Raw genomic sequence first — 15859 nt, forward strand, 5'->3', positions numbered from 1 at the left:
TTAGGCTGATGCTGAAGTGTATTTTAGTGTGTTAAGCTCTAATTTAAACGTAGGAGTGTTGAACCATCCAGTGTTTTCATTGGGACGCTCATGGTATTTATTTGTTGCACCTAATTAGGCCAGTTGTAGCTTAACACGAAAACTAGAGTCTGCATCACATAAACAGTAGCTCACTAGTACTATCAGAATCCTGAAAATCTCTCATTGACAATAAGCAGTGTCTATTGTATTTTTGTTACTACTTGCACTTTCCATATTGTTTCATTTCTGTTGATTTGGTTAAGTAGACTATATATTGTAGTTAAAGCTATATGTTCCAAGTTGATGTAAAAAGTGTGATTTTAGGGATTCTGTCTACAGAGATGATATATTTGAATGAGGCTTCTGAAGATAAAGAACCCATATTGTCAATTTCCTGGGACTTTTAAATCAGCTGATATATTATTCTGCATGCAGTATAAGAACTAGAATATATTAACCTTTACTGTATTCTAGTATCTGTTTTAGTGTTTCAGTTCCTTTCTATAAATTTGCTCCTGGACTGTGGGACCTGCTTCCTTACTGATGCAGTTCAGTTTGTGTCAGCCAGCTGTGATCGTAATTCTTGAAGTAAAATGCTTGACATTTGTTCTTTCTGTTTGATTCAGGTGTAACATTTTATCCATCTTTTCTTTTCATGACTTTGTTTCTGTGCAGTACATCCCCGTCAGATTATTTGACCCAACTAGTCCACACTGTTGTTTATGCTCTATCCAAGCCTCCTCTCTTCTCTCCTTTTCTCAAAGCACCGTTGCATCAATCTATTCCTTTCCCACTCATACTTGCCAGCTCACCCTATTTACACTATTTACTTAAACTACTAATGGTAATGAGTTCTGTTTTCTCACTGCTCTTTGTGTAAAAGTGTTACTTCAGCATTTCCTATTAGATTTCTTGAGTACCTTATATTGATGCCTTCAGTTATGCTATTCTCCACAAGATGGGAAATTATCTCTTCACACTTATCAGAATCTTTTGTATCCTTAAATATCTTTTCTTGGGTCACTCTTCAGCTTTCTCTTCAGAAAAGAGAACCCACCCTGTTGATTGATTGTTTTGTGATCTGCATTGCTGTATGTTTGTAATACCATTCCTCTCGATCTTCTCTGGACCTCTCCAATGTTTATGTATCCTTTTATTGATGTAGAATACTGCATATAGGTGGCTATATGTTGCTTTAGTAATGTTTTTTAAAGGTTTAGCATAACCTACTCATTTTCAATTCTGTCTCTGTGGAAATAAAGCCCAGTGCTTGGTTTATATTTTTAAAATGTCTTTGCAAACATGGGGCACAACATTTAGTGATTGGTACCTCTGTTCTTTGAGATTCCTTTATTCCTCTTCCAACAGGCCTGCTCTTTCCATGTAATAAGGGACTTCCTGTTCGTACAGAAGTACACTACTACACATCTGTGCTGAATTCATTTGTCTAATGTTTTCACGTTCTGCAAGTTTGTTATCGTTATTTTGTAACTTCAATCATAAGATATCAGAGCAGAATTGGGCCATTCAGCACATTGAGTCTGCTCCACCATTTATTTTTCGCTGATGTATTTCTCAACCACATTCTCCTGCCTTCTCCCTTTAAGCCTTGATCCCCTTATCTCCATCTTAAGTACACTCAATGACTTGGCCTCCACAACCTTCTGCAGCAATGAGTTTCACAGATTATCCACCCTCCAGCTGAAGAAATTCTCCTCATCTAATTTCTAAAGTGTCTTCCCTTTACTCTGAAACAGTGCCTTTTGGAGCTAGTCTCCGACTATTGGAAATATCTTCTAGTCGACTCTATCCAGGCCTCTCAGTATTCTGTAAGTTTCAATGTCATCTTTCTAAATTCCAATGAGACCAGACCCGGGGTTTCTCCTTTGAGAAGCCCTTCATTTCCTGGATCATTCTGAGAAACTTCCTCTGGAATTTACTTTCTCTTGACTATGCACCCAGTTTTATCACTTATAAATTTAGAAATTGTGTTTCTTGGATTTAAATGTTCAAATTGTGAACAGTAATGGTCCTAGCACTGATCCTGATGGAGTAGCATTTCCCACCTTCTGTCAGTCTGCCACCTTCATTCCATCTCTGTGCTCTAAATTGAAATGAGCCAACATTGTCGAAGAACTTTTGAAAATCTAAGTAAATTTCAGCTGCATAACTGTTGCCCACTTTATTATCTCCTAACCAAGGTTGATCACCAGGATTTTATTGTTAGAAATCCACCCAACTGAAGTATAACTTCCCTATTTCAATATTCACTTGCCTATGTGATAAATGATAACATTCTATTTGTTTTCCTAATTACCTATAGTACTGCGTACTAACCTTTTGCAAGGTCCAGATTCTTCTACACCTCAGAGTTCTGCAATCTCCCACCATTTAGATTGCATGCTTCTTAAAAAGCACCTTCATGCCAAACAGTTTAACATCTTACCATATCACACCCTGTTTGCAACATCATTGCACACTCAGTTAACCTATTTGTACCATTTTGTAACAAAACACGGAAATGCTGGAGAGAATCAGCAGGTGTGGCAGTGCATGAAGAGAAATACAATTTAAAGTCTGTACATCCTCTGAACTTACTTTCCTCCATACCTTTTATGTCATCAGCAAATTCAGGAACATACCTTCATACCCTTCGTGTTCATATAAATTAAACTGTAGAGATCCCAACAATGGCCATACCACTCTTTGAAATTTGCCAACGTAGAACAAGCCCTTTGCACCTACTCTCTACTTTCTGGAAGCCAGCCAATCTTCTGTCTGTGCCAACATGCCATGAGCTTTTATTTTCCACAACAACCTTTGTTTTGGAATCTGATCATATACAACCTGGTTATCTAAGCGTAGTGCATCCATAAAGTGCCCCTTTATCCGTGGTATATGCTACCTCTAAAGAACACTGATAGACTGATCAAAAATGATCGCCCTTTCACAGAAAAAAGGTTGACTCTGTCTGATTACCTTGAGTTCATCTCCAGGTTCTGCTATAACATTTTTATTAATAGCTTCTATATTTTCTCTATGATGGAAGTAAGCTAACTGACCTGTAGTTTCCTGCTGCCTGTCACCCTCTCATTTTGAATAAAACAGGTGCATTTGCTATCTCATGGGGCTGTCCCTGAATCAAGAAATTTTGAAAAACTCTAAAATAAATCAACTCTAAAATCAACTGTTTCTTTAGCCACTTCTTTTAAGATTGAGGATGCGGTCCATCAGGCCCAGTCACTCCAACAGTTTACTCACTACCTTAGTAGTGATTATGGTTTTACTGAGTTTATCCCTCCTTCCCATGTACGACATACTGCTTCTGGGATGTTCCTTCTATCTTGTATGGAATCTGTGAATTCCCGGTTTTAGTTGCAGTACCATTGACCCTGTCTTTAGTTGCTCAGATTCTAAGCTCTGAAGTTCACTTCACTACATCAGTCACATTTCTCCCTCACTTTCCTTCTTTCAAACGTTCTTTAATTTCTTTATTGATATGGTCTTTGATCATCTACCTAGTCTCCTTCCATTGGTTGTTGTCATATTTTGTTTTATAATGCTCCTGTGAAGCACCATGGAATGTTTCATTTTGTGAAAGCACTCTACAAATATAATTTGGTTACTTGGTTGACGGTAATTTAATGCCTATGTTTTGATAATTTTTAAAAATACAATACTTGTGCATTGTGAGATAAAATTTAGTATAGGTTTGCTTTTTAGGTCAAATGTAGGATTACATTTCAGCACAACGCTGAGTTATTTGTGATTTTTGAGAAGATTTGTAGCTCAGCTTGAGGTTCAGGTGTGAGTTTGCTTGCTGAGCTGGAACGTTTCTTTTCAGGCATTTCGCCACCATGTTAGGTAATATCAGTGAGCCTCTGCTGAAGTGCTGGTATTCTATCCCACTTTGTGTATGTGTCTTGGTTTCTTAAGGTGTGTGATATCATTTCCAGCTCTTTCTCTGAGGTTGGTAAATGGGGCCCAAATTGATGTGTTTATTGATGGAGTTTGGTTTGAATGCCAGGCTTGTAGGAATTCCAGTGCATGCTCTGTTCAGTTTGTCCCAGGATGGATATATTGTCCCAGCTGAAGTGGTGTCCTTTGGAGAAGTTCTGAAGCCCGGAGAACTTCAGACCTGTGTCTACAGGAAAGCAACACACACAGACCAGATACTTAGCTACAGGAGCAATCACCCCGACATTTTTTAAATGGGCCACAACATACTGTAGCACCTAGGAACTATGAGCAGCAGAAGAAAAATACCTATACAGCATATTCAAAAGAATGGATACCCAATAAACATAGTCAGCTGATTCCGAAACAATAAACAAGCAGACATAATGTGCCCAGAAACTCGAGCCGCATTGACGTACATCAAAGAGATCTCTGAAATGACTTCCAAACTACTCCGACCCCTTGGCATCATGGTAGCCCACAAACCTATCAAAATGCTTAAACAGCAGCTGATGAACCTAAAGGAGCCTATACAAACAACCAGCGAAACAAATATCATTTACAAAATACCATGCAAGGACTGTAGCAAACACTACATCGGGCAGACAGGATAAAAACTAGCCACCAGGATACATGAACACCAACTAGACACCAAAAGATATGACCCACTATCACGAGTATCCTTATATACAGACGAGGAAGGACACCAATTCAAGTGGGACAACAGATCCATCCTGGGGCAGGCTAAATAGACAAGCACTGGGATTCCCAGAGGCCTGGCAATCATACCCAAACTCCATCAATAAACACATCGATTTGGACCCCATTTACCAACCTGAGAGAGAAAGAACTGCAAGTGATATGACCCACCTTATGGAATCAAGACACATAAATAGAATGTGGGACATAACCCCAGCGCTTCACTAGAGGCTCACTGATGATGGTACCTTGCATGGTGACGAAACTTCTGAAAAGAAACATTTCAGCTCAGCAAACAAACTTAGAGCCTGAACTGACTTTTGTTCCATGTAAAATTGTATTTTCTGATTCAATAGCTTGAGGCACTTGGATTATTTAGGATTTTCATTCAATGTGAGTGGAGGCATGTGGTTTTACGCTGACTGCCAACAATAACATTGGTATTTTCCAAATGTTGTTGACATGCACCATTTTATTCGCAATCGTAAAGTGATTAAATGACCCCATTTATTTTTCTGCTTCAACAACGAGTTCACAGAAATACAGCTGATAAACTACTAAAACATACTGACAAGTAATTGAAGATTTGAGAAAGAAAGCAGGACTTGAGCAGCTTCACAGATACTTATAAATGTTTGTGGTTGGTAAGCAATGATTATCCCATATCCCATTAAATAATATGGGATAGATCCTTCAAAAGCAATCCTTTTTATTTAAAAACTGTCTGTTATGACATTGTTCATGGCCACTTAATGGTTTCTTGACTTTAGGAAGAATGTGGCAATGAATTTCAAATTGTGCCAGTGTATTTTAACTAAGTTATACATTTTAAATGGTTACAATCGTGACTTTTCATATTTTTATTTTTTGCAGACTTTTTGCTCAGTCCTGTTCAGTAAGTGCAAGAGAAAGGAAGAAAAAAACTTTGGAGTCTGAGAGGTAATAAATTTCAGTTTGGGATTTGTGAGAGCTACTCTGGACTTATACACATTGCCATTACCTTAGTGTTTACACCCAGAAATAGAAGTAAGCTATATTACATTTGAGAGCTCAAAATAATCCTTTATCAAGGGCTCCTTTTAAGATTTCTTGAGGATTAATGTTTGATTTTTGGAGATTATATTTTTTTGGTTTCAGTGATCCCTTTTTCAGTCTCACTCACTCTTTCATTAGGTAATTCGTTAGGTAATGCAGTTACTTAGTAACAGTGCTTGTGTTAATGAATATGAGATTTGAACTCTCAGAAGAATCAGAATAATTTATCAGTATATCCAAGAAGCATCACTGTTCATTAAACAATGTCGACACTGCACAAGGCAAGTATTAATTTCCTGGACACAATTGTATTTTTAATTGGCACAAGTCAACAAGCAGAAAGTGCTCTTCTGAAAAAAAAACCTCTGCTATATGGAAAAGGCTACCAAGCTAAACATACTTTTTACAGACTACTGAGATGATAACTAAAATAAAAGAATGATGCTGGAGATCAAAAATAAAAACAAAGTGCTGGAAAAACTCTGCAGGTCTGACAGCACCTGTAGAGAGAAACAGTGTTAATGTTTCAAGTCTAATGATTTTTCTTTAGAACTTAACTTCATAACTAAACTGCACATGTTTGGCTCCAACACAGCTCTGCATATTTAAGAATTCATAGCATGCAAGATGCTTTGAGATGTGACACCATAAAAATCCAAATTGTGACAAAATAAAATTATTCAGTATTAAATTTCATAATTGCCAGTGTTCATTATAGTCATATCCACTATATTTTCCCCAAAATTGTAGTTTCTGAACCCATGTAATTTTAATCTAAACTGACTGATGCAACTCACCTTTGTCTTCCAACCGTAGGCTCGCTCTCTTCCTTATTTACTGCTGATAGATTAATTGTAAGATTCTTAGCAGCAAACATGGATGAGAAGCAACCTGTGATTGGCAAGTGGCTCCTCACTATTTCCTCTCATTGTATTTGAGAGGCTTGGGGAATATTTTCCTGTGGTTGCGCGTTACTGGATGCAACTGCTGCCTCATGTACTTTGAGAACTGTTGCATGACTGTGTTTTATCCTTTGCCCAATTTCATTGAATTTCAATCTGACTTGTTGTTAATTGCAATTATCAAATTATTCAACTTTTACAATACTGCATTTATACATTGGCAAATGTTAAATTATTTGCAATACAATAAGAGGAAACCAATTATTCTGTCCAATTTCATGTAATTAATATCACAGATTTTGCTTTACTTTACAATCATTAAATTAAAGCTGGGAAAACACATTACTGTTCCTTGCAAGCATTTTGAAGTATCCCCAGATCTGTGGAACATGTACATTGTACCGGATCAATCTATTCATGAATGAACTTTATTTTTAACTCCTATTCCACCAAACTTTTGTTTTAATTCATTTGCCACTCCTATGCAGATCTCATATTAATGTATTTAAAATAAATGTCCCAATATACAGTATTGTACAAATGTACAATGGATAGCATAATAATATGCTGTTAACAATGGAAACTTTAAAAAAAAACACATTTTGGCATCATTTTATTTGTGCTTGCTGTCCTTGGCTTATTTAAAAAAAAAGCAAAACTCAGTTGGTTTAGGCACCTAATTGCTTTCTATTAATCTTTTGTAGCACCATGTTCCTGTATAGTGAGGAGAGGATAGTTCGTAAGAAATAGGATCAAGAAAAGGCCATTTGATCTATTAAGTGTGCTCCACCATTTAGTAAAGTTATGGCTGATCTACTTGTGGACTTGACTCCACTTTTCTGCATACCCAATATCCTGGACTTTCTGGAACATAAAAAAGCTGCCTAACTCAACCTTTGAATATATTCCACAATTTAACTTTCACTGCTTTCCAAGCAAATCCCAAAGATTAACAACTCTGAGACAAGAAATTTTTTTTATCTCTGTCTTAAATAAGAGACCTGATATTTTTACTGTATCTCTTTGTTTTGGATTCGCCCACAAAGAAAACATTCCTTCAGCATCAAATCTGTGAAAAGTCTTGATCTAATTTTGCAGTGAAATCACTACTCCTTTTTCTAAACCCCAATGAGCATTGACCCAATCTGCTGAACTAATCTTCCTAACACAATTCCATCATTGCAGGAATCAACCTAGTAAACATTCTCTTGGTGTATCAGTAATTTGGATGAAAGGACAACATGTATGGCTGCTAAATCTACTCATGGCACAAGAATATATAGTGAAGTAAGTTGTGAAGATGAAATAAGAGTTCAAAAATGAATATGGGTTGAGTGGACCAAAGTTAGGCAGATGGAGTATTATATAGGAAAATGTGAACTTGTCCACTTGGGCAACTAAGAAAAGCATGTTATTTAAATGGAAAGAGAGTGAAATACTGGTGCTGAGAGATCTGCATAACCTAGAATAAGAACTTTAAAAACAATTAAAATGCAGGGCCAAAGTCAAGTCAATTAGAATGTTGGTTATTACAATGGAAATGGAATAAAAATGAAGTAGGGGATGTTTTAGTGCAAAAATATAGGATGGTGATGAGGCCATACCTGAAGTACAATTTTCTTTTTCTTAAGAAAGGATACACAGTTTAGAGAAAATTCACTTGCCGATTACTGAGATGAGCGGGCTATTCAATGAGGAACAGCTGGACACCTTGACTTCTATTCCTATCTCTGAGATTGGGAAGTGATTTGTTGCAATATTAAAGATCCTGGGAGGACTTAGAGTGGATTTTGAAATAATGTTTCCACTTCTGGGTGACACCAGAGCCTAGAGGCCACATTTAAAAATAAGGGGTCTACCATTTAAGATGCTACAAATGCAAATTTTTGTTAAGGTTATATTCCCTACAGTAGGGAAACAGGCCATTCAGCCCAACAAGTCCACACTGACTCTGCAAAGAGCAACCCACCCAGACCCAGACCCATACCCCTATCCTACATCTACTCTTGACGAATGCACCTACCACTGTGGGCGATTTAACTTGGCCAGTTCACGTGACCTGCACATCTTTTGGATTTTGGGAGGAAACCGGAGCGCCCAGAGGAAACCCACGCAAGACATGGGGAGAATGTGCCAACTCCACACAGACAGTTGCTGAAGCAGGAATCGAACACTGGTGCCTCGTGCTGTGAAGCAGCAGTGCTAGCCACTGTGCCACCCCAGAGTTTTGAGTGTCCTGAGACTATAGATTTCTCTTGCCAGAGAAGGTAGACCTGTTGAATATTTTTTGGCTGTGAAAGATTCTTCACAATTAACTGGGAGGCAATAAGGTGTACTGGAGACAACAATAAGATAAGCCATGATTTTATCAAATGGTGGATTACATCTGTCAAATGTAAAGATTCAGTTTCGAGACTCTGTGAAGTAATGAACTGTCACATTCTGGAGGCATTTTGGTTGCTTGATGAAAAGTGTTAACTCCAAGTAAAGTTCCTGATGAAATGGGATCACTGAACATTGACATGAAACTAATACTGATATATTGGCAATATTATGGTCACCATTCACACCTTCACTGATAGTTTGCTCTTGTTCTGGCATTCAAGTGAACCCTATTTCAAAATGTGGAGGTGCCAGGGAAATTCCCTCCCAATCAGGGAACACTTCAGCAGTCAGGGACATCACAAAATGATTACAGTGGAAACTCAATTATCTGAACGTGATGGGCAGGCACTATTATGTTCGGATAATCGATTATTTGGAAATCCAATTAAATGCCTTTCCTCTGGGGCTTGGAGTTTTTAAAGTCTGCTCCCTATTCAGGAGACTGCAGCAGTGCGCGAGACCCTGGCCCCTAACCCAGTCCAATCCCACACCCTACTCTCAACCCCGGTCCAATCCCGAGCCCCAACCCCGTCCAACCCTGCTTCCCGCCCCACAAATCAGTCCAACCCTGCCCCCGCCTCCATTCCTGCATCTGCTCCCCAAAACAATCCAACCCTGCTCCCCATCACTGTCCAATCTCACCCTCCGCACACCCCCCCCCCCCCTCCCTTCCCAACCATGCCTCCGACCCCTCTCCCATCCTGGTCCAAACCACCCCCCCTCCTCCCAACCCAGTCCTCACCCGGTCCCTGCACCCCAACCATGTCCAACCCCTGCATCCCAACATGGTCCAAAATCCCCCCGCACCGCCTCTTCGGGGCATCCAGACTGTACAACAAAAAGAAAACTGCTGCTGCTTTTGCCTTTGTGGAGTAAGTATCCAAATAACGCGCGCGCACACACGCAGCCACAGCCCCCCAAGCAATCACACTCATGCCCACAACCCCGCCCACAACCCCACCCACACACGCTCCCCTTGTCTGTGGAAGCTGTAGCTTCTTCAGCTTAATGAGGAGCCGTCAATGATTCCAGATAAAGGAACCCAACCAGCCATATAATTTACGTAGTGCCAGCCTCGGCAGCATCACCGGAAGCATTCTCACAGGATATAGGAGACGGGGCAGGACATTCATTTTAATTAGTGCTATTCTACCCAACCAGGAAATTGGAAGGTCTCCCCATCGCTGGAGGTCCTGCCTTATCCTTTCCAGTAAATGCACAAAATTAGCCTTATACAACTGGCCAAATACTGGAGTAATAAAAATGCCTAAATATAAGAAACCCTCCAGGGACCAACGAAAGGGAAAATGGGATCCGTCCACTAAGTGGGGTGTCATAGCAAGGCCAACCATTGGCGTAGCCTCCGATTTTGAAAAATTAATTTTATAGCCTGAGAATGTGCTAAATGTATTGATAACTTGGATTAGGTGAGGTACAGACATCAGAGGATTACTGAGGAATAGAAGAACATCATCTGCATAAAGGGTAATTTTATGTTTACCTGTAGCAATCCTTGGGGCCGTTATATTAGGATCAGCTCGTATAGCTTCTGCTAGTGGCTCAATTATTAGCATAAATAACAATGGCGAGAGAGGACATCCCTGACGACAGCCCCTACCCACACTGAAGCTATCCGAACCTAATCCATTGGTAACCACAACTGCTTTGGGATCACTATACAATGTTGAGACCCATTTGGTAAACACCTGTCCAACGCCAAACCTTTCCAATGTGTAAAACAAATATGACCATTCAACCCTATCAAATGCCTTTTCCGCGTCTAATTAAACCAATACTCCTGGTATCTTTCCCTGATGACAGGCTTGAATCATATTCAAAATTCTGGATTAGTGGTGCTGGAAGAGCACAGCAGTTCAGGCAGCATCCAAGTAGCTTCGAAATCACCCTTCTAACATTATTGGATGATCTACGGCCCTTAATAAACCCCGTCTGATCCTCCTTTATAATATGTGGCAGTACCCTTTCTAGTCTCAGTGCTAATGTTTTAGAAAGGATTTTAAAGTCTACATTTAGCAAGGATATTGGTCTGTATGATGTACAATCTTCTGGATCTTTTCCTTTTTTAAGGATAAGAGAGATATTTGCCTCTTTCAGCGAAGGCGGGAGACAGCCCTGACTATATGCATAGTTATACATGACCATAGTGGACCAACCAATATTTCTGTAAATTCTTTATAGAATTCAGCTTAAACCATCTGGGCCTGGTGCCTTACTGCTCTGAAGTTGCCTAATTGCATCAAGTATTTCTCGGATGTTTGGAGAGAATTTAGGACTGATACCTGTTCCGGAGTTAGGCCCGGAAAGGTCAGATTTTTTTAAAAATGACTGCATCCTCCTAGTCCTATCTTCACAATCCTGCGATTTATATAACTCAGAATAAAATTCTCTAAAGATCACATTAATATTTTTATGATCATGAGTCAAAATACCTGTAATTTCCTTGATAGACGTGATAGTCTGAGGGCCCTTTTTTTTTCTTTGCAAGAAATGCTAAGTATCTACCCAGTTTGTCGCCATATTCATAAAACCTTTGTTTTGCAAATAGCATTTCCCTCTTAGCCGTTTGAGTAAGCGTAGTGTTTAGAGCTGTCCTAAGAGCCGTAATCCTTTGCAATTTAATAATAGAAGGTCTATCAGTGTATACTGTTTCAGCTGCTTTTAAGTGAGCTTCAAGCAGACGCTGTTGTTCTCCCTTCAATTTTCTCTGGGTCGCTGAGTAGGAGATGATCAAACGTCGCGTGTAAGCTTTGATGGTCTCCCACATCATTGATGGGCTGCTAGCCGTACCTGAATTCATTTCTAAAAATATTTTAAATTTTTGAGAGAAGTACTTTACAAATTTACTATCTTTCATTAGGAAGGGGTCCATACGCCAATGCCGAGGGGATGTCCCATTCTTCCTCGCCTTAGTTTCCATATATACGGCAGCATGGTCGGAAATTGCTATACTACCTATTTTACAGGATGATGTGGAATTTTAAAAAAATCGAGGGGGCAAAAAACATATCAATTCTGGTATGACATTTATGTGGATTGGAGTAGAAAGAAAAATCTCTGCCCTGTGGATGAAGACATCTCCACACATCTACTAATCCTAATTTTTTGTTTAGATCCACCAATTGTCTAGATCTGCGAGATACTCCTGCAGTACTCTTGGGAATCCTATCTATTTCCGGATCCATAATACAATTAAAGTCTCCCCCTATAATTGTATGACGGGCAGCAAAAAGCCATCAATTTTGAAAAGGCTTCCCTTATAAATTTAAAGGGGTGTGCCGGGGGGGGGGGGGGGGGGGTGGGGGGGGGGGGGGGGGGGAGGGATATAATACAAAATAACAAAGGAAAACAACCCCGCTCCTAGAGACAGAGGTAAAATAGAATAAGGTAACCACCTCCCCCCACCAACACCAACCAAACCCCCTAGCTTTTATACATATGTACATATACACACACATACATACATACCCAAAAAAAGACATAAAATAATAAAAGAAAACAACCCCGGGGGGAGGAGAAAATCAAATCCCTCTCCCCACCCCCCATGATTATATTAAACAGTAAGGTAAGAAAAAAGATTTTTAAAAAAAGGGATATAAACCAAAGGGGGGGGGGTGGGAAGGCAAACCAACATCCATTATCTCTTACAGTTTATCTAAGAGAGTCCAAGAATTCCTTAGCCTTTTCTGGCGATCCGAAGTTATACACGGATCCTTCATGGTTGAAGCGTAGCGTCGCTGGGTAGCGTAAGGAGTACTGAATATTTAAGTCCCTTAAACACTTCTTCGCCTCATCGAATACCTTCCTCTTTCGGACCAGAGCTGGGGAAAAGTCCTGGAATAACATGATCTTGGATCCTTCATAGATCATGGCTTGGGAACCTTTTCCAAGATTTCTAGAGGCTTCTAGGAGTATCTGCCTCTCCCTATAGCTCTGCAGCTGGAACAGGACCGCGCGTGGGCGTTGGTTCAAGCCGGGCCCGCGTATTGCGACCCGGTAGGCCCATTCCACCCGTACCTGGCCTGATCCAGCCTCCAGGTTTAAAAGCTGTGGCAGCCACTGTTCGAAGAATGCTGTAAGCTGGCCTTCCTCTTCCCATTTGGGAAGGCCCATCAAACGAATATTTTTTCGACAACCTCGATTATCGAGGTCATCAGTATGATTCTCTAAGGTCCGGACTCGCTGTTCGAGAGTCCGGACCTGATCCACGGCCGATTGTGCTGTAGTTTCAGAGGTCGTGGCCTTTAGCTCCGCTCCTCCGACTCAGCGCTCGATTTCCTGGATGTCTCAGTCGTGCTTCTGCAGCGCGGCCGAGAGTGAGTCCCATCGATTTCGGGATTCTTCAATAAAAGTGCCGATCTTCACATCCAGTTTGGAGATCATTTCTACAAGGCTTGTCACTGTCGGTAAGTCCCCTGGGGCGGCTGCGGATGCCTCTGCTGCAGCTGGAGAGGGTGGGGGAGGGGTTCCTGCTTGCTGAGAGCTGCGGGCTCCCTTCCCTTTGGTCATTTTTACTAAATATTAGATTGTTTAAATTTAATATTAAACAACTAATTAAATTAAACAGCTATTATAAATGATTTGCTAAGTGTGGTGGGGGTGGTTGACTCACTTTACCCAAGTCTTGGGAGGAGCACTATAGATTCAGACTTGCTGGGTTACTGCCATCTTGGATGCCCCAGACAATGCATTTAAAGGCGTGAGGTTAGAGCCTGTTTGTCTTCCAGTCTCGAGTCAGACTGTTCTTTTTCCAAAGTCGGGATTCATAAAATGTCACAAAGATTGACTGCCTGCAGATTGTGTGCTTTTTGAACAAAATAGAATACATCTACAAATACAGTTCTGCAAATGCAAATTCATCCTATAGACCTGTGTGTGTGCGTGTGTGCGTGCGTGCATGTGAGAGGGAGAGTGTGTGCTTGAGTGTGACAGAGTATGAGCCTGTGAGAGGGTGTGTGTGAGAGAGTATATTGTGTAGTGAGGTCATTTGTACTGTGACCTGAACCCAAGGTCCCATTTAAGGCCACCCTCATGGGTACTGAGCTTTGCTATCAGCCTCTGCTCGGCTGCTCTGCTTTGTTGCATATCCCGAAATCTGTCTTAGAGGATGGTCACCTGAGATCCGAGGCTGAATGTCCCTGATTGGGAGGGAACTTGCCTGGCACCTCCACATTTTGAAATAGGGTTCACTTGAATGTCACAAACAAGAGTAAACCATCAGTGAAGGTGTGAGTGGTGCCAATTAGTATGACAGCATATTGAATAAACTAAACCTGCAATGATGCCCAAAGTATAAACTGCTTTAAATCCTGCAAAATTCATTGTCATAATTCAATGCAAAAGGCTCGTGTCTCTTAAAAATACTCAGACATCTTTGCCATCCTCCCTGTATTGCTTTTTGAAAAATAAAATGCACAAGCATAGAAAATAGAGAGTGATTATCAATATGAGTATAGTCTACTATGGCTTAAAAGTGGATGTTTGGCTTGTACGTTATGTACGTGCAAAATCATGACTTTTTGGACCAGGAAAATAGAGTTGTGTTCCACATTTCCCTCAAAAGATTTCCAACACGCACTTTATAACAAGCTTTCGAGTAGGAACATCAGAGTTACGTGTATGTTGGTTTACCTGTTGCAAAACTTAGTTTTGACTTTTCTCTCAGGTCAGCAGATAAAGCAACATCACCAGGATCACCGTACAGATGTCGTGTAAGTTTCAGTATTTAGGATTTATTTTAGGAAGTTTAATTATATACGGTATACTTTTCAGTTTGTTATTTGCTTCATTGTGAGTTGAGGTTTGTCTTGAGTCTTTTCCTGAGCTACCTTGGTACTTTGTTGACTTGGACTTGACTTGAGTCTAGGAGACTGAATGGTGGCAGGGACCCGATTCAATGATTCCCAACACCGTGCATGGGGTTTCCATTTTACACAGTTGATAATCAATGATTCTATACAATCATAGCAGGGTGTGTTTATCATTTAAAAGAAGCAAAATAATCATTCATTTGATAATGTTGCATTTTCCTGAAATCTTTTCACGAAAAGCCAATCAATCATGCAAACCTTTTAAGGTATTATGCGTAGAAACTTCAAGCATTGAAAGCTTCTTTACTTTATGTAAATTAAAGTTGTGCATTTGACAGCAGAGATCAGAGGGACAGAGCTGTAATCAAACCATGTTTCCATGCAGCTCAGCTGTTTCAAGAATCTAATGGATGTTTGGTTCTCTGGCTAGATTGCACAACAAAGTTTGATCAGGAGGAGGTACTGAGTCTCCATTTATTCTGGGAATGAAGATTGATATTCCCATTTTTTCTGACATTTCTGTTTGGATTGCTGTTCTGTTTATGACAGTGCTGATGCTTCAGTGTGAATATACATGTAGGACCACAGAGATTCATTTTTAAAGGATGTTGGTTTTCTGTCAGTGTTTACTTTGTTTCAGTCTACCAATGACAACCGCAGAGATAAGCATTAAAGTGTATTGTTTGCTATCCTTTCTTTCCATTGAATACCTCATTCCCCACCTCTACAACTACGAATATAAGCACGGTGTTAGGAATCATTGAATCGGGTCCCTGCCACCATTCAGTCTCCTAGACTCAAGTCAAGTCCAAGTCAACAAAGTACAAGGTAGCTACAAAGCATAGAAAACCACTGTTCGGCCCATGATGTCTGCACCAATCAAAAACAAGCATTTAGCTTTTCTAATCCTATTTTCCAATCCTTGGTTCAGCCTTGTTTGACCTGGCATCACAACTGTACATCTAAATACTAAATGTGGCTGTTGAAGTTTCATTAGCTGTTCTGTATGCTATAAACCCACTTGAATATCAA

General features: G+C 40.1%; 1 protein-coding gene across 5 annotated transcripts in view; it reads left to right on the forward strand.

Annotated features, from left to right (window-relative positions):
* The window catches only part of lrch2 (leucine-rich repeats and calponin homology (CH) domain containing 2), a 151458-nt gene that overhangs the window by 91717 nt on the left and 43882 nt on the right, over positions 1-15859 (forward strand). For all 5 annotated transcript variants that reach the window (XM_072594702.1, XM_072594705.1, XM_072594703.1 and 2 more), the window contains 2 exons: positions 5551-5616; positions 14683-14728. In XM_072594702.1, coding sequence (XP_072450803.1) covers positions 5551-5616; positions 14683-14728 — 112 coding nt within the window. The remainder of the gene's footprint in view (positions 1-5550; positions 5617-14682; positions 14729-15859) is intronic.

The sequence above is a fragment of the Chiloscyllium punctatum genome, chromosome 25 (genome assembly GCF_047496795.1).
Source record: "Chiloscyllium punctatum isolate Juve2018m chromosome 25, sChiPun1.3, whole genome shotgun sequence".
NCBI lineage: Eukaryota > Metazoa > Chordata > Chondrichthyes > Orectolobiformes > Hemiscylliidae > Chiloscyllium > Chiloscyllium punctatum.